We start from the raw sequence: 18254 nt of genomic DNA, 5'->3' as shown, positions 1-18254 counted from the left end.
CATGGTTGTTTCTGAGTGATCCTTTATACATAAAGAACCATTTTTCAAAATTGCATATCAGATAATTTTGCATGTATCTCAGACTTAAATGCATACTGTTTTGATATGATCTCAAACCACAGCAAACCTTCTGTTGCAAGGCTCTGACAATGTCCAACAATGCTAACCTATCGTTTATCATCTGTCTATCCAGGTTCATCTTATACAGACACACAGCTTTACTTATTGTAAGTAAGCTTTACTTATTGTAACCCTATTGCTTATTTAAGATCAATAAAACACTGCATGCTATCACTGAAGACAGTGAGGGACATATTTATATTTTTATCAATCGCGTCTTTGTGAGAAGACGCTACATTTGTAATGACAGGGGGGCACCAATAGGAGACAGCGTTATCCAGCATATTGGACAACATGTTTCATTAGGACAGAGATGAAAATCAAAGTTGTCTGTGAATAATTTGAAACAGTTTCAGCGCCACACTTCACACTTGTTGAAAGGAGCAGTGACCCTGTTTCTCAGTAATTTGTGATTGTTTCTGAAACATTATAACCAGCATGAGCGTCAGTACACAGGAATCAGTGATCCACTGTGAAATCTTACATCTTTCCGTGGAAAAGACCAATGAGCCCGGTGGCCTGTGACCCAGTCAGTGTTTCACTTTCGATACTGACCGCTGTGGACGGGGAAAAAAACCCAACAGGAGCCGTAGTTATAGCTTGATGTTCCTGGTAATCAAGCTTTTATTGTAGCCTAACCCCACATTCAGATATTTACCAAGTCAGTTAAAGGCTGTAAGTTTATTGATACAACACATTAAATCACAAGGCTGGAAGGTTGGAAGCAAACCTAGAGCAACACAATATTTCATTTGACAAAAAGAAAGTGATCTGCAATACAGTTAAATAAATAAATAATAAATAAATAAAGCAGTTTCAAAGATACCAACTGAAATTTAGGCACACAAACACAAACAATTTGAACAAAACTTTCTTGTCAGTTTGTCCAGTTGTAATGTACGTCGCACAGTCAGCCACTTTGGATTGCAGAGCGGTTTATGTTAAAAGCGAAGTAGACTAACATCATCCAAACATCCCAACATCTTCATGCAAAGCTGGTATCTATAACATAGTTGTATAATCTGAAGATGAACACAAGGGGTAGGATGCAGCTGCTTCATAGGGAGGTGGAGGATCAATAGCCTGTAATCTGGTGATCCTTGGTGGCTCATATGAAGTTCCTAATAATTCACAAATGTAGCTACTGGAAGGAGGTAAGAGATTTTCGTCGGAAAGGTCAGGTAGGATGACAATGGGGAGTTTAAGCACTATGTATGGCGCATATGTGATGTCAAGATATACCTATGAGAAAGAAAAAAAAACATTCAAATGAATAGAAGAAGACGAAATGTTTCAGTATTTTTATTGTTTCAAATTATTAAAATTAGACCTTTTTAATGTACCACCAGAAATAAAATCCAATTAGTTGGACTTGATGGGCACATTTGTGTCTGGGGATGACAGTTCACCCAAAAAGTGAATCTAGTTTCAGCATGCTGTTGGTGGTCAGAGGGCCCGGAGGCATCACTGCATAAAAAAACTGCCAATGGGGTCTGCGAGGCTACTATGTAGTAGCTCACCGCCATCGGCGTGTGATTGTGTGCGTGAACAGTGTGTGAAACGCTTTAGGGTCCTCTGGACAAGGCGCTATGCGAATAAAAGCCGTTTGCCATTTACAGTTTGCCATGACGACAATGCTGTTTGTGATTTGAAAAAGCAGCAGTACCATTTAATATTTTTATTTTGACGTCATTAATTGCATAAATATTAGTACAATGTACAAGAAAATGACATAATAACGTACTTGTGTGTAGTTTGCAATCAAATAAGTAGCAAAGCTTACCTTCAGCCTGTACTCCAGCTTGATAATAGGACAAACTAAAATGGATGGAGGTAGCTCTCTGGGGATAGTAAACACCTTTGTCACAGTTTTTGTGCCACTCATTGACTTCAAAGCATCAGCCTTTTCCTGAAGAATGTCATGCTTATCGACTTTGATATAATCTCCTCCATTGTACGTCTTCTTTTCATCCAGTACAAATTTGGGTTTGACTGAACGATTAGAAAGATTGGTAATTTTAGCAGTGACATGGAGATCTTCACCTGCCCAACAGAAAGAGGTGGTCAGTTCAAATCATTTATGCAGCAGGACATGGGGATCACATTACATTATAATTACAAAATAAAAAAAATAAAAAATTACAATTATTTGGGTTTTGTTGTCTTGACATTTTATTTTTTATTTTTGTTGAAGGCACACTTGAGAAATGCATCTATGTTATTACAGAGCAAGGAGGAGGAAGGACGGGGGGTTACAGACCAGCAAAAGAATGAACAAAGGTGAGAAGCCCCTAAAAGTCAACGGGCTGAAAAAATAATATTTGAACGCGTTTAACTTATTTCAAAAATATAAAGGTAGCCTTTATGCAAGGTGTCAGACTCTTATCAAACTGGTTCTACTGAACTTGCATATTAGCTGTATTTGCAGTTTATTTTCAATTTTCCATGCAAGGTGTTACTCATATATTATCAGTTGTTCTTAAAGCCCTATATTTTGTCATTTTAGTCATAACAAAACTAAAATGACAAAATTTTAGTTTTGTCATTTTAGTGACAGAACTAAAATTTGGTCACAAAAAAATTTTAGTGACAAATTTTGTCACTAAAAAATTTGTCATATTTTTTTCTCAAAAAAACCTGAGGAGAGGCTGGGAGGTTCTTGAGCCACATTGCATAACCGTCAATATTTGAGATGGTGTTTGAGAACGAAGACAGTCAGAATACCAATAAAACCGTATTTACCAGGTATGTACCCCATCTGCCTGGTATAAATTTCCAGTGATACTACTCCAGATCTTAAAGCAATGTGTTTCTCCTTGCTTTTACGCTGAGAAACCTGAAAAGACATTTCAACATAGGGATTTACATATATTAAATGCTATAAGATAATGTTATATTTTTCTGAAACGGCGCATCCCCGAGTTCCTTAAATCATATCAGTTTTTGAAGAACTCCATTTTCTTTCTCACCGTGATCCCTGGTAAATTCATCTCTGCTATGGAGACAAATGTGAAGTGGGTTTTAGCTTTTCTTGTCGGCATCATAGACTGTTTAACCTTGGCTTTTAAGGTATGAATAATTTGGCCAAATACTGAGGAGAACGATGAAGGGAATGTTCTGTTAAATTAAAGAAAACACACACAAGGATTAAACATCTGAAAAGTGACAAAATGTGAAATCTCATCTAATTAAACATGAATTACCTGTCAGGAATTTTGAAGCTGAAAGGAAATACATGCCGTCCTTTTCCAATCATTTCCCTCCCTTAAAAAGTGTTATTATTATTATTTTTGCTTAATCAGCATCATCGACTCTTAAAGTTGGGCCAAACAAATAACGTTAAAACTTGAAGCCATACAATACCATTCTGTCTTGTTTCTTTCAAGATGTACTGCTTCAGTCGGTAATATTTCTGTTTATGCCTGTAATCCTCAGTTCTTTCTGGGTTGGTTTTTCCCAGTATTCCATAGTGTTCAGTGAAGTGAACCCGAGCTTTTCCCTTGGCTATAAAAACAAGTGACTGGATTCTCGTTTCTTTGGAGGCTTCCAGGATGATCCGTCCGTTAATGGTGTCTCCATTTGTGAAAATGTTCCTTCTGTTGATGGCGTCATATTCAATCTGAAAGTTTTTGATAGTCATTTTCAGCAGAGAGAGGAGTGCGAACCATTGTGAAAATCAGCCCCGAGTGCAGCCAACACACTGACTCCACAGCATTTATACGAGCTTGGAGATCCCGAGAAACCTGTTTACGTTGCATCATTCCTGCAGAATGCATTGTTGGCAAACTAAATGTGGTTTATTTTCTGGTAAAAAAAAAAAACAATCAAACTGCAATGTTGGCATACCAAGCAGCTGAGTAAACAAGTATTAACAAATGTGGGCAAGCTGCGTAAGTGTGACATGACATATTTTCTGTAACATTTATCTGCTCCAGGTTTTCTCTCCCACTGAAATGGCAAATCTCCCTTTGTGTTTCCACAGCCGTAATTTTACATTGCGATAATTGTATGTCATTATGGTTTTGATAGTTTGGTTTACATTCCAAATGTTGATGCATACAAGCTGAGAAAAACATATATATTTATGTATTTTATAAAATAAATCACAAATGTTCCTACTTGGAACCCTAAAAAAATGGGAGTATCAGATGTTACAGTCTAGCCAAACAAGTAAAACAAGAGTGTCACTAAGGCTAAGTATTTTGAATCAGGTCTAAATCTACAAGTCATGGTGAGTTACAAACAATTAACAATGTACTTTTTCAGCAACTTGTAGCCCTTGCTTGAACCTGTGCATTGCATTTCATCCCTTCTTACTGTCAAACTAACTTGTGCGTAAATTATTGCATTACAGTTTTATTGGATTTTTAGATGTTCTATTATATGCCGATACAAATGCTCAAATCTCATGTATAATTTTCCTAAATGTTAATTACACCACATTTAATGTGGTTCTCATTTCTGTTTGGGCCCTTTTTCATTTCAGGTACAAAATGTTGTGGGATGAGGCAACGTTTGTACCTGAAAAAGTGGAACATTGAAATAATCAAATCTACAGTGAAACGTCCAACAACTAAGTGCACAGACGTAGCTATAAACAGAACCAAAAAAATGGTGTAATAGGAATAAAAATTCCTATTTTCTCATCTCATTTTTTGTGTATATTGTTGAAACACTTGACTCTGCACTAAACAAGAGAGAGTACCTGAAGATCACATTTGATTTCAAAAGGAGCCTCTTATTCTGTTATCTTAAGGTACTTAAAATAACCAAACATAATTTTTAGATGACATAAAAACATAATTTTTATGTAACCTTAAAATTTACGTAACTGGATATACTTTCAAAATGTCCATAGGGATCCTGACATTATTTTTGAAATACTGACTACCTTTGAAGGGCATCAATTGCATTTATGTAAATATCTAAATGCCCTTAATATGTTTATTTCTTCATAAAGACACAATGAAGGAGAAACATAGATCATACATTTATTATGTACTTTGTAGTGTAAACAAAACATTCCAGATTTGACCTTTCACCTATAAGAACTGCTTTTATCCATATCTCTGCAAAATGTTTGTGTCACATCTTTATCAAATCAGAACAGCTTTCTCACCAAAGCAGTAAGTGTTCCTGAATCCACAAAATGTGTTAAGCTCTAAAGGTCGTCTGTCTGTACAACATAGTGCAAAAATATTGTCCTCAGTGGAAACCAAGGCCAAGGATACTTATAACTTTTTAAGAACAATCTGCACGTTCTAAATTTGGATGGTTAAATTTGACAAAATCCACACACAGTCTGTGCTTATAATGAAGACGGGCTGCATTTATGCAAAATTGTGATTGTGCATTTTGAGTTATGATTTAAACTTTATCAGTTACAAATATAAAATGAAAACAGAAATCCTGTGGCAAATTTAATATTAACATGTAAAACATTTTGCATTCTTTGGTTTTGCTTTATTTCATCGTTCATATGCAAAGACTGATATCAAGCACAATGCACTTGTTTGGACCAAGCAGTGAACTGGATATAAATTGTAACCTCTAAAGTGGCTAATAGGATCATATTGGAACATCACTCCAGTATGTTTCCTAGATTATTCCAACAGCACACCGGTTTGATTATTTTATGACATCACATAAGCCCCACCCACTCAGAGAAATAACTGAGGGTTTCCGAGAGACTCCTCCCAGATAGTGTAGTAGTAGTGTAGTAGTAGTAGTAACTCTTGTCTTGAAGGTCAGTTTTCAGGCTAACTGGCATTATATAGCGCCCATTGTCACTTCAAGGAAGGCTTGAGAGTAGAGGTATGAGGACATCTGAACCAAGGCGGTCAGGGTTCTTTGGAGACAAAGGGAAGGTCTTCTCTGGGTAGCTGTAGTCAGATATATATATATATATATATATATATATATATATATATATATATATATATATATATATATATATACACTGCTCAAAAAAATAAAGGGAACACTCAAATAACACATCCTAGATCTGAATGAATGAAATATTCTCATTGAATACTTTGTTCTGTACAAAGTTGAATGTGCTGACAACAAAATCACACAAAAATCATCAATGGAAATCAAATGTATTAACCAATGGAGGCCTGGATTCCTTGTTTGTGAAACTTAGCGAATAAACCTGATTCTGAGTAAAAGTAGACGAGTGTCTTTTCTTCTTGTCTAATGTTTACAGGAAACATGTTATGAAGAAGGATTCGTTCCAAATCCCCCAAAGGAAGGATGGCCAGACGGTTGAAGCACTGCTCGTGGAATTCGACGTGCAAAGTCCCAGGCTGGAGGGTCTGGAGTCCCATAGTTCCCATGTGATTTGAGGTCAGCAGGAGGGTATGACCCTGGTTCCACCCTGGTTCCAGGATGGCAGGATGGCACATCCTGCCATCCTGCGGATGTACCAGATGGCAGGATGACTATTTCTATTTTAATCTCTGGATCTAAAGCACGCTTCACATCAAGGTAAACCTGTGGGAAAAAAAAAAGTAACTTCAATATCTTAGGAAAAGAACATATTCAATACAATCAAAGTTTGTAACAGCATTTGGTGAAAATATATATCATAGTTAGGCCTAGAAAATAAATCAATAACAATGCTTATATCAACTGATAATACATCCATGGGATGTAAATCTATGGGATAATACATCCCATAGATTTTTCATTAATTTCACTAAACTCTGACCCAGAAGCGCACGGCATTCTGGGAGATGTCGGCAGCTAAGCGATCCTCTGTTTCGCTTTAATGAAACAGCCGCACTTTTTTAGCGCCACGCTTTTGCAGTGAACTGAATGTGGTGGAGATCTTCCCAGGTGTCGGCTTTAGAAAACCTGGATGTTTTAAAAGTTCTCCGCTTTACTTTGAAGATTGTAAAACTCCTCGGTCAACTTTGCCTATCCAACAGAGTAGGACAAAGTCCACAGAGATCCAAGCTTGTGAATCTCTGTAGGATTTTTACTCCAAGCAAGATGATTTTCTTGTTTGTTTTGTTTTATTGGGGAGCAGTTCTTGTCTGATCAGCTCTGAGTTTTATTGCATGGGGGAGTTTTGGTTGCAGAAGCAACTAAGAGGTCTGATCAATCTGTTCTATTTGTGATGTTTTGCTTTTTAACATCACACAACTGTCCAACTGTTTGGGGTTGCTTACCTTTAACCTGTACTCAACTTTAATGATTTTGCAGTTATGTATGGAGGGCTTCACATCTTTGGGAATGGTGAGGACCTTTGTAACATTTTCTGAAGCTGAAGGAGGGATGGGTGTTCCCACCTCATTTACTATAACTTTAGTCTGGCATTTTCTCTTCTTCCGTGCAAAGTAGCTTGTCTTCTTGTATATAGAGTACTTGGGCTTGATGTCATGAGGTGAATTGTTTTGAATCCTCAACGAAACTGACAATTCTTCTCCTGTGGAACACAAAGAGAGGTAAGAAAAAGCCTTCAAACAGTCAGTTGTATATCACTGTCAATAGCACTTCATAACCTCTGACCTTGGAAGAAACATGTTCGTTCAAGATTCACATCCATGGCGACACTTCCTGCGGTGAATAATGTCATTGTCTTTTCCAGGGATTCGGATTTTGGTTCCTGAAAGGCGACTTACTAAATTAATGTTTTCATTGTAAGATACAAATTGAGGAGTTACTTCCAACACAGATGACTGTAAACAGTGATTTAAGCTCTCGTAAAGCTTTCAGGCAGCTTGAGCTGGAGACTATTATAAATTGATATGATGACATTACAATGGTGTAAAAGAATCCCCAACAAACTAAAAATGTTTAGCCCTCTTCTACCCACCAAAACTCCAAAATATCCTATTCTGCCTCCTTACCAGGACCTTGTCTTGACTGCTGTCAAAATCCATCTTGAACCTTAAGATTTTTGTCACCAACAATATACTATAGAATCATTTTTTTAACATCTAAAAATTGAATAAAAGTGGATGCCAGAACATACCATTAACTCAGGGTTTGAGTTCAGGTCTATTTTTGCAAAAAAATTTATTGGAATCGTGCTCTTCTTGTCCATGCTCATTTTTCTGCTCAAAACAGCCTCCAGAGAGTATGTCACGCTTCCATACCTGCTGTAGAAGGAGGAGGGAATGCCCCTAGAGAGGAACCAGAGAAAGCCAGGTGATGGTGAGCATCATGCAGAACAGAAAAATTGATCACCTTTTCTCAAAATGGTCTAACATAAGCCAACTTGACAAGAGAGCATAAATGGACTTTTTCTCCATTTGCGCTCAGCTTTTTTTCAGTGGCTTGCCAAAGAGCTGAACGCAGAGGGGCTACACATTGTTGCTGTTCAATCCATTCTGTTTTCCTTACTTTGTATGTTCTCCTTCAACAGCTGGAGCTCTAGGCAACATCTCAATTCAAATTCAAAATCAAAAACGCTATAATGATCCCAAGGAGAAATGAGGTAATTAAACAACAACCGGCTCTGGTTGGGGGCACACAGAATCACCGCTGAGTTACATTTGACCAAATGTCACATTATATAAGCATTACACTGATTTATTAAAATAATAATAAAAAAAAATCTTACAAAAAACAATGACTCTCACTTTTGGGAGTCATTGTTACTTACTCTTCAGGGAACTGATAGCAGAATGGGTAGACATGAATTCCTGGAGTCAGAATATGTGACTCTAAACAAATGAAAAACAATATTAAAAACTTACAAAAAGATAAAAAAAAAACTGCAGGAAATGTTAAATAAAATGCAAATGAATTGAGAAATCACCTTTTCTCAAAAGTGACATAAGATCAGTTATACAGTAACCTGTATAAGGAGAATCATCCGTTCTACATGCTGAGTTCTTGATGTATGAGGTTAAAGAAGAGTCGGTGAGCTGAATTCATGAATGCCATTTATTAATACCAAAATACAGCTGGTCCATTCTGGCATGCCACCTTTAGGAGGTAACAGACAAAATGTAATTTCCTGACATGTAATTTCCTGACATGTCATTTCCTTTAGGTTTAGCTTAGCCACTAGCTGAAAGAGATCAAAGGTAAACACCGACTTATTTATTCTCAACACTGTACACAGTTTCACAGTCTGCAGTTACTCAACTTTATTCACTTTCTGCTTTGAAATTGTGTATTTAGTTGCTTGTTTAGTTTGTCTTTGTTACTGGTTTTTGACAGGAGAATACCAAAACAAACATTCAGGAAGGCAATATCTGATGCTCACATTAGGTTGAATGCGAAAGATAAATAATTTTCTTTTTAGCTGAACCAGAATACAAAGTGTGCAAAGGTCAAATTGTTTTTATTTGGGATAAAATGATGGAAAAAGGTCTGAAAACTTTCATCAAGACTTGGAAACAACTTAATAGCTCGTGGGAACGAGTTGCTTAATTAGTGGTAGCTACATTTTTAATTTGTGACAATAAGATGATTTCAAAAGTGAGTCCCTGCTGCTCCATGCTGGCAGGTGTTCCAAACATGGACACAAGTCAGGTCTTACTTTGTTTTATTCTTCAGTCAGTGAGGCATGGGTTCTTTGCAAAATACTCTTAGTTCTGGATAATGCTAATTGTAATGGAATAAAATCCTTGACGGCACTTTGTAAACTTTTAACAAACGAGTGTTTGTTAAAAGTTGTACCGTAATAATGTTGCACACTATGCAACCAGTGTTTGTGTGCATCCCAATTAATATTCTAATAACAATCACGTTGTAAATATTACACATTTAAGCGATTTGATTGACAGAGGACTGCATTCAGTGATTTTATTACTATTTCGGTCGATTACATAATTTTGTTTTTATTACGTTTTATTGCATTTTGAAGCCAGTTTTGACCATGCGCCGATACTGACGTCGGAAGAGTTTGATGTGCGCATGATGCCGTTCCCACGCATTACACAAGTCGTGATGACAAGTTATTTTTTTTCCCTGTCACCAGATGGGCTTTGTGCCAGATTTAAAGCTTTTCTCATATTTATTCTGAAAAATAAAAAAAAAATACATTTTTTATTTCACATGACAGCTCGTAGGCTATTACGATACTTTTCTCCTTGATAATATCAAGATTCTGGTGAAGAAAAAAAATATCTATACAAGGAAACCTGCAGTAACCAAAACAAAAGTTTACCTTTGGGGCTTTTCTCGTTAACGAAGTAATGTCTGACGCTGAAGTATTTGACTTTGGCCCGGTATAACTTAGTACTGTTGAGGTTCGTCTCGCTCCATAAAACGTTTGCTTTCCCCTTGAACTTGACGTAGAGGGAGTTGATTCGGCATTCCTTTTCCACTTCCACCGTCACCTCACCTTCAACCGTGTCTCCGTTAGTCAGCGGAGATTCATCATCCATCGAATTATAAGTAACATTTATTTTCTTTATGTTCGACTTCATCATGTCTGGCGAGAGGAAACAGATATCAAAGCAAAAGGGAGGCAAAAAAGAAGACTGCTTTCAGCAGGAGCAAACTTGCCAGAGGGGACTGACTCTATTTATATCCTTGTGGTTTATTGTCTTCCCATTGTGGTCTGCAGATCTTGTCACACGTGTTAAATGCCTCAACAATAGTAAGTGTGGCGAGAACAGCCTCCCTTTCCCGTCCAGCCCAATAAAACCTAATCTTCCTGGATTTAAATGTACGCTTTAGCACCTTGTTTTATAATTAAGGAAGTGTCTTTCTTCATTTTTTTTTTCAAAGGAGGCACTCTTTGAAATTCATGACATAGTCCATAAAAGCAGTCTGTGCAATAGTAAAAGCTCCTTCAAAAGCTTTGCTAAAGGCTGCAGTTCTTCACAAATGGTACCTTATGGGATTTACCCAAACTGAATTTAAGACTATTACGGGATGAAAGTGACAATTTCTGAATCACAATAAATAATCTGGTGATTTGCTCACAAATGTTTTTATATTTATTTTAGAAGCTTGTACGGAGGCACTACAGTTTCCACGGACATGCGTTTGCTTTTTATTAAGTGTGTTGCTCTGCCGTCATCATCTTCATTTTTGGTCACATTTGACTGTATTGTCATTCTGAACCTTATAATGTGCTACTGATCAGAAAAAGAAGTCGCCATTGAAGCAAATCAATACAAAAGTCCAGCTCCAGTTAAATATCGGAGAGCTGGACTTGAATGTTTGTTTGGGTCTGCAGACTGCACTTTAATTAATGAGAGCACTTTGTGCACCGCTTTGCTCCTGGGCTTTTGCTAGAGAATACTACAAAAATCTGATATCAAAATTTGAGATTCTTCTGTAAAAATGGTGATTTTATACATTGTTCTTTGCACTTTCAAGTTTCAGTCAGAGACAAAATCGAAACATTTTAGGTCCTCATAAAAATATGGAAGGGTCTTCACTTCCCACCCACCAAATTATTACAGTTTCTCACACATAGCTGCAATTGGATTCCTTTACGCATCTTATTTGTACATTCAATTCAAATCCACCTTGATACACCTTATTCATAATTTTTAATGATTTCCTCAGGATTATGATGATAGATTTCACTCTTAGTACATTATATCCGATCCATGTTTCTTCACAGAGTGACAAATCCTTGCAATGCCTACATTTGTAAAGTCTAATTTTGAGTAATAATCGGCAAATCGATTTTAGTAGAGGGGCACACAAGATTAAATAGAAATGTATTTTGTGGTGTTTGCAAATATGTCAGGACATAACTAATGTTTACAAAGTTTAAAACAAATACTTCTACATTTACATTAAAGAAAAGAGTTACAAGCATCTTACTGTTACCGTTGTTGTTATGCATACAGCTAATCACAACAGTACAAATTATCAATATGCTTCCTGCATCTTACAGGTCAAATCTAAAATATTTGTGGCAGTTATTTTTCATGAATCCTCTTGAAATCGAATTTATTATCTTATCTTTAGGCATGAACTAAGGGACTTTGATTTGCACATGGCTCTTGACTCTAAACACATTTAATGAGTAATCTCGTAAACTATATGAAAGTGAGCCCAACAATATTTTTGATGTGACTATTGTTCATGGTGTTTGCTTTCATTTATACATATAAAATGCTTTATTTGGGTTTTGAATCTCTGTTCCTTCGTTCTACAGACAATAAAAAATAGGAATGCCACATGATTGTCACTATAAATTTGCAGGCTGTGTGAGAAGAGCGTTAATCACAGAAACAGTCATGAGAGCCATAATAACTCTGGGATCCACAGGTGAGGTGAGAGGCTCTGTCGACAGGATAAATGTTATACCTGCAGTCCACAAAGCTGGAAGAACGAAGAAGAACAGAAGAATCAAGATGTCCTATTTAAAGTTTGCCACAAGCCAGGCAGGGCACTCGCCATTCACAACGAAGAAGACATTCTAGTCAGCTGACACTTGAAACTTTTCAATCCTCATCTAAATCGCTTTGGATTGTGTGTGGTGGAAAACTAACAACATCATCACTAACACACCATTGTCTTGCATCGTAGTGGCAGCATCATGATGTTTTCATTCAACAGAGACGTGGAATTTGGTCCGAGTATAAGTGAACATGGATGGAGTTGGTTTCAGAGCCTTTTATAGATTTTTAGAAGTAATAGTTGTTGTGTTGAAGTGTGAGAGCTGGTGCATGTTTTCACCTTTCATTTTAAAAGCAACTGAATTTTTTACTAGTGTCCGATAAGTACAGTAAATCAATCGCCAGATAAGATTTCTAAATGCAGCTAATAAATTTCCACGACTGTTATCAGACTTTAGTCCAAAGAGCATTTTATTTTCAGTATTCATAGGCGACAATATGAGCAAACCACACAGTCCAGGATCCATTATTGACATCTGTGACCTCTCCTTTCACTTTGGATTTAATGTTTATGGAAACATGGCACCTGTTGCATCAGTGTTGTGACATCGAGATCCATGCTTTAAGATAGAAATCAACATTAGGTTTACTGGCAAGTTTGTATCGCACCATTCAGAGAAATTCAAAAAGGATAGAAACAATAAATGGACTTAAAAACACTTGAAACATTAACAACTCCCATAAAGCAACTTCCATAAAAATATTAACCTTAAGAGATAATAAATTCAAGGGGAAAAAAACTAACATGACCATATGTAAGTTGATTTAAAGAAGCCAAAGTTTCTCGAACAAAAACCAGATGTTGCATCTTGAAGACACTGAGGGACAAAGTCTCCGATGACGAGAGGATCTACCTTACCAGCATCACTGAAATGTATTTTGTCCTTTGGACATTCAGTAGCTTATAGAGCAACAAGTTTTGAAATCTATCATTGAGCAAACAGGAAACCGATTCGGGACTATTTAACTGTTTCAGAGTGTATAGTACATTTGACTTTTCAGAACCTCTCACATTCATGCTGCAGCTCCCTCTTCTGGTAGTATAGGGCATTGCAGTATTTTAGATCTTTCAGGCTCAATACCCAAGACACAGCAGGGAAAAGAAGTATTGAACACATCAGTTTTTGTCTTGGTTAATACATTTTGCACTATGGACATAAAACTCACTAGGTTTTGGTAAAAACCACAGTAAACCACGCATTTAATTAAACCCATAGAAATTGAACACTAAGGGAAATGTGTAACAAGGTTGAATGATGACACTGTAATTGTGTGTATTTGTGCTTTGGAAGAGATACAGTGAAGAATTTGCACTTACCAGCTAACTAATATCTCTAATTTTATTCAATTAATTCCAATTTATAGCACCTATTGACAACACGTCATCTCAAAGTGCTTCGCAAAAGTCATTGCAAGCCAATCATACATTCATCCCAATTGGTCCTAGCTATTGGTTCAGTGTATTAAGTTTAGTTATTCAAATTGGTTGATTTTTCTGGGCAGCAGGAGCATTCACTGCTCCTGGATGAGCAGATAATTGCTTGCATTGTTTTGCAGCAATCCCTCTTACTGCCCTTGCTTGTAGTAACAGTGGAGAGGAAAAATGCCCATTATTGCGAGTACATTTGATTTGGTTTGCCTATTTTGTAAACTAGCTAACATTTATAGGGCCTTGTCTTCCACACGCATACTCTTACACACTCACAGGCAAACAAAATAGATTTTCATATTGTTCTATTGCTGTGCAACTTTCAAAAATTTTATTAAAATGTTCAAAATAATAAAAATAAAATAATTCAGTGCCCCTGAATTAATAATTAATTTAATAATTCACTTAAAATCATTCTTGTGTAGACACAACTTGATTAACACAATTATATAACAATACATATTACAACGATAATCCTTAAACACACTGATATAGGGTCACTTAGGGTCCTGTCACTCCTGCATTTAAGGGTTAAATTAAGTGGTCATTTGCCAAGTCTGACAAATGAGTTTGTGGATTGGTGTCACAGTTGTGGTCTGGAACAAAACATAAACAAGACTAAAGATATGGAGGTGACTTTTTCCAATCAGCAGAGGGCACTGTCCACAAACCGACTCATCTCTACCTCAATGTCCATGTGAACCGTGTAAATGCACATTGTATTAGCATTCCTTACTACATACTTATTTTATCTTGTATTTATTTTTATGCATGCTCTATGTGCCTCTTTTAATTGTCTGTAAATGAGATGGTAGCAAATGGCAAAATGGCATCTGCTAGAAAACATTGCCTGGAAATCGGACAATTTAAATGGCAGAATTGTGTTAGGAGTTGCTTCACTTGAAACATCTCCAAGATTGTATGATGACAGTGAGATATTTAAAGTGCATAGATGCCTATCAACTTTCACAGACTTTAATATATTTCAGAACATCATTGGGAGCTACTTTGACATGATATATCATCAAAAATATGTTGTGAAATATTTGTACTCTATACTGTAGGCATGAGCACATTTTAGTTAAACAAGTTGTACTCCAGCTCAGAAAGGGTTAACATCTTCAGTGTCTCAACCAATCAGATTAGAGATCACCTGATTAGAGATGACTAGTTCATGAACATAACTTGCTGGAGAGAATATAAGCTTCAACAGAGGATGTGCTTTTTAAGTCTAATTTCACCCCTTTTACTGATATTAGCTAATTTCAGTGACGTTTTTACCGAAGTTTTGCTCCAGAAGCACAGTTTATGAAATATTTGCTCTGTAGTTTAAAAAAACCCCAACCATTTTAACAATGCACTGCTTTATTAAAATTATGTCCACTGTAATTCAAAACTGTCAAGGTTGTTAAATCTGTGTCATGATTTAATTTACGATTTAGAAAGAAATATATATATATTTTTTAAAGTTTCTCCACATAACAAGAGTGTTGAATCACAGCGTGGAAAATAAATAGTGCAGGTACAACAGCATTGCGGTCACGACAGAAGAAAAATACAATATTACAAGGTAGTCTTATATTCAGAGGGGAAAGAGGGAAACATGGCAGATGCTTCATAGGGAGGTGGAGGACTCATCGCTGGTGATGTGGTGCCCCAGGTTTGTGGGTTTGGGTTTCCAAATGCTTCAAGTCCAAACCTGGCAGGAGGAAGTGGTTGTATTTCACCCGACTCTCTGCTGATATCTTCAGGGAGAATGACAATGGGCAGTTTAACCTTTGGGTCTGCAGCACATTTGATATCAAGGTACACCTGTGAGAAAAAGTCACGGGGGAAACATACATTTTGTGTTTAGTTTAATTTCCTTAATATTTGAAGATTTTGTTCCACAACATAGCATTAGGGTTAGGGATTTGTTAATGTTCTCTATAATTAGACAAATATTTTCTGCATTATTGTTTTTGTAACATGAATAAAAGCATCAAATACTAAGAAGGCTGGTTCCTTTCTGTTCTCCTTCATTGTCTTGTATTGGTGACAATTTTCTAAATAATGTAAACATTTTCTCATCATGTGACAACTTTTTGATTTTGTTGTCTTTAAATAAATCAAAGGTCCAATGTCTGTAAAATCAAAACAGATATGAATAAGTCACGACTGAAGCTTACTTTCAGCCTGTATTCCAGTTTCAGGATGGAGCAGTTCAGGATGGACGGAGTAAGCTCTCTGGGAATGGCGATAATCTTCGTTAACATTTTTTGGCCGGATCGTCCTTCAACAACATCAGACTTTTCCTTTAGAATAGTGCGTGTCTGAACTTTCCGTTGACCCTGAGCGAAGAAGCTCCTCTTCTCATATAGTTCAAATTTGGGTTTAACTGAACGACTTGAGGCATTATTGATTTGAATGTTGACGTACATGGCCTCGCCTGTAAAATAGAGGCAGATATTTACACTGAAACGTAAAAGACAGACAGTTGTGGTGAATAAAACAACTATGGCAGGATTGATCTTGGTGAAGAGGTTGGTAAAGTTCTACTACTCAGATATGGCAGAATGGGTCGCAGGTTTTGCTTTGGTGCAAAGTTGGAAATCAAAATATGAAGTGTTGGGATTTCCTCCTCCTTTTTTCTTCCCTATCCAAAAATTTACCAAGTTTGTATCCCATTTTCTTTGCATGGACGTCCATCGAAACATTTCCAGAACCAAATGCAAGACTTTTATCCTTGCTTTCCTGTTGGGGAACCTGAAGCACAGATTCGACTGGAATAAAAATTTGAATAACATCTTGCCATCTCCTGAAAAAAAATTAATTTGTGGTGTGCAGCACTTTATCAAGATTGACTTTTAATCATTCTGTTTCTCACCAAGAGTCCCGGTGTGTCCATGTCGGCTTTGGACACAAACATAAAATGGATCTTAGCTTTCTTTTTCAGCTTCACTGACTGTTTGAGCTCCGCCTTCAACTTATGAACAATTCTCCCCACAGATGAGTGAAAAGATGATGGCATTTTCCTGTTAAGTAACGTAACAACGAAGGATTACTGCACAAGACAGAAAAGAGATTTAAAGGTAAACCAACAAAAGACAAAAATACCTGTCAGGTATCTTGAAGGTAAAAGGAAAAACATGTTTTCCTCTACTGATGACTTCAGTCCCTGGAAAAGACATCAGATTAGCATGTCAACAATTAAATAGCTCAAGACATTACATGTTTTTCTTTTTATAATATGAAATCAAACATTACCATCTTGTCTCGATTCCCTTATCATATGATGTTTTACACTATAGTATTTCTCATCAGACCAGTATACATGAGTTTGGTTGTTGCCGTAATGCTCACTCCAGCAAACCCTCGCTTTTCCTTTAGCAATGAAAAGAAGCGACTGAACTTTTGTTTCTTTTGAGACCTCCAAGATTATCCGTCCATTTATGGTATCTCCATTTGTAAAAGTGTTCCTGTTGTTTACAGCGTCATATTCAATATGAAGTTTTTTTACGGTCATTTTCGGCCGAGTATGATACAAATCAGCCTGCGTTAAACCAGCACGGCTCGTTTTATACCCAGCCGCAAACTTGAAGGACCTGAGAAACCGGTTTTTGGTAGCATCACGTTTGATGACACATACACCTTGTGAGCATACTATAAATAGTATCGCAGAAGAACAATGAAGCTTTGGAAGAAAAAAAAACTGTGTAATTCACAGTCATCATGTCACATGATACGTTGTTGATCAAATTTTCCATTTTAGTTGGTGTCACATGATAGACTTCCTTTGTCAGTCAGGTGTGTTATTTATTATGGTCTATAAACTCATGATAAAGGCAGCAGAGCAAGTTTCTGGAACTGATGACACAGTAAGAACCAGGCCCAAATCTATGAACGGTGTGAATAATTTCAGTGTAGATATACACTCTTGGTCTTGGTCAGCTTAAAATTGTCATTTGGTTTTTCTGTATATTTGAATAAAATTATTTCAGTTCATTTCCTGAATCATTTGAAATACAGATGAACTCTCAAATAAAAGCATTTCTTTTGATGAAGAATTCCTATGATTCACTGATATTGTAGTGAAAAAGCATTTTAACCTCTATGTTGATCTTCTTATATCAACTGATCTACAGATCAGTGGCTAAACGTCTGGGTAGTTTTTTTTATTGAGGTCACAAATTGCACAACTTATAACTCACTGCTCACATTGAGCTTGTCATTGGACAAATACATCCATAAAGAAAGAAGACATTGAATCATAGCCTGAACTGTCCTGTTGCTCCTAACTGGAAGAAAAATCACATGGAAATGGATGCAAAAAATGTAGTTAAAAATGACTAGAATCTGTTCATTAAACTGCAAATGCACAATAACTTGAAATCAAT

The 18254-nt window shown here is 36.6% G+C and overlaps 3 protein-coding genes across 4 annotated transcripts in view; all 3 read right to left on the bottom strand.

Moving 5' to 3' along the window:
* Positions 1-785: 785 nt before the first annotated feature.
* On the bottom strand, positions 786-3772 carry LOC106953436 (arrestin domain-containing protein 3-like). The gene is made up of 6 exons (XM_015042199.1): positions 3484-3772; positions 3324-3384; positions 3090-3237; positions 2863-2956; positions 1904-2163; positions 786-1362 (listed from the first exon to the last, which is right to left on the bottom strand). The coding sequence occupies exons 1-6, from the start codon at positions 3758-3760 to the stop codon at positions 1123-1125; spliced, it is 1080 nt and encodes a 359-aa protein (XP_014897685.1). The 5' UTR covers positions 3761-3772; the 3' UTR covers positions 786-1122.
* A 2564-nt stretch (positions 3773-6336) lies between these two features.
* On the bottom strand, positions 6337-10469 carry LOC106953433 (arrestin domain-containing protein 3-like). The gene is made up of 6 exons (XM_015042197.1): positions 10250-10469; positions 8735-8795; positions 8102-8252; positions 7636-7732; positions 7296-7552; positions 6337-6615 (listed from the first exon to the last, which is right to left on the bottom strand). Exons 1-6 carry the CDS (start codon positions 10467-10469, stop codon positions 6337-6339), a joined length of 1065 nt encoding a protein of 354 aa, XP_014897683.1.
* Positions 10470-15225: 4756 nt separating this feature from the next.
* The window catches only part of LOC106953432 (arrestin domain-containing protein 3-like), a 14692-nt gene continuing 11663 nt past the window's right edge, over positions 15226-18254 (bottom strand). Inside the window, exons 1-6 of one of the 2 annotated variants that reach the window (XM_015042195.1) lie at positions 17125-17428; positions 16975-17035; positions 16745-16892; positions 16530-16623; positions 16047-16306; positions 15226-15690 (exon numbers count right to left, since the gene is read on the bottom strand). In XM_015042195.1, coding sequence (XP_014897681.1) covers positions 15442-15690; positions 16047-16306; positions 16530-16623; positions 16745-16892; positions 16975-17035; positions 17125-17383 — 1071 coding nt within the window. In that variant the 5' untranslated portion in view covers positions 17384-17428 and the 3' untranslated portion in view covers positions 15226-15441. Of the gene's footprint in view, positions 15691-16046; positions 16307-16529; positions 16624-16744; positions 16893-16974; positions 17036-17124; positions 17429-18254 lie in introns of those variants that run through there. The other variant, XM_015042196.1, reaches the window with a different exon arrangement.

Source organism: Poecilia latipinna, unplaced genomic scaffold (genome assembly GCF_001443285.1).
Source record: "Poecilia latipinna isolate Pla-1442-1.1 unplaced genomic scaffold, P_latipinna-1.0 Scaffold580, whole genome shotgun sequence".
In the NCBI taxonomy this organism is placed as follows: domain Eukaryota; kingdom Metazoa; phylum Chordata; class Actinopteri; order Cyprinodontiformes; family Poeciliidae; genus Poecilia; species Poecilia latipinna.
The sequence above is the reverse complement of the archived record's forward strand: the minus strand, read 5'-3'. Positions and strand labels throughout refer to the sequence as shown.

Bases quoted from the DNA above. Each gene is read 5' to 3' on its own strand.
- LOC106953436 (XM_015042199.1), bottom strand. From the start codon at position 3,760: ATGACTATCAAAAACTTTCAGATTGAATATGACGCCATCAACAGAAGG. The intron at 2,164-2,862 runs GTAAATACGGTT...TCTGTTGGGCAG, and splicing joins GCAGATGGGGTACATACCTG to GTGAAGATCTCCATGTCACT. The intron at 1,363-1,903 runs GTAAGCTTTGCT...TCTTTCTCATAG, and splicing joins AGCTGGAGTACAGGCTGAAG to GTATATCTTGACATCACATA.
- LOC106953433 (XM_015042197.1), bottom strand. From the start codon at position 10,469: ATGGATGATGAATCTCCGCTGACTAACGGAGACACGGTTGAAGGTGAG. The intron at 8,796-10,249 runs GTAAACTTTTGT...TCATTTGTTTAG, and splicing joins TAACGAGAAAAGCCCCAAAG to AGTCACATATTCTGACTCCA. The intron at 6,616-7,295 runs GTAAGCAACCCC...TTTTTCCCACAG, and splicing joins AAGTTGAGTACAGGTTAAAG to GTTTACCTTGATGTGAAGCG.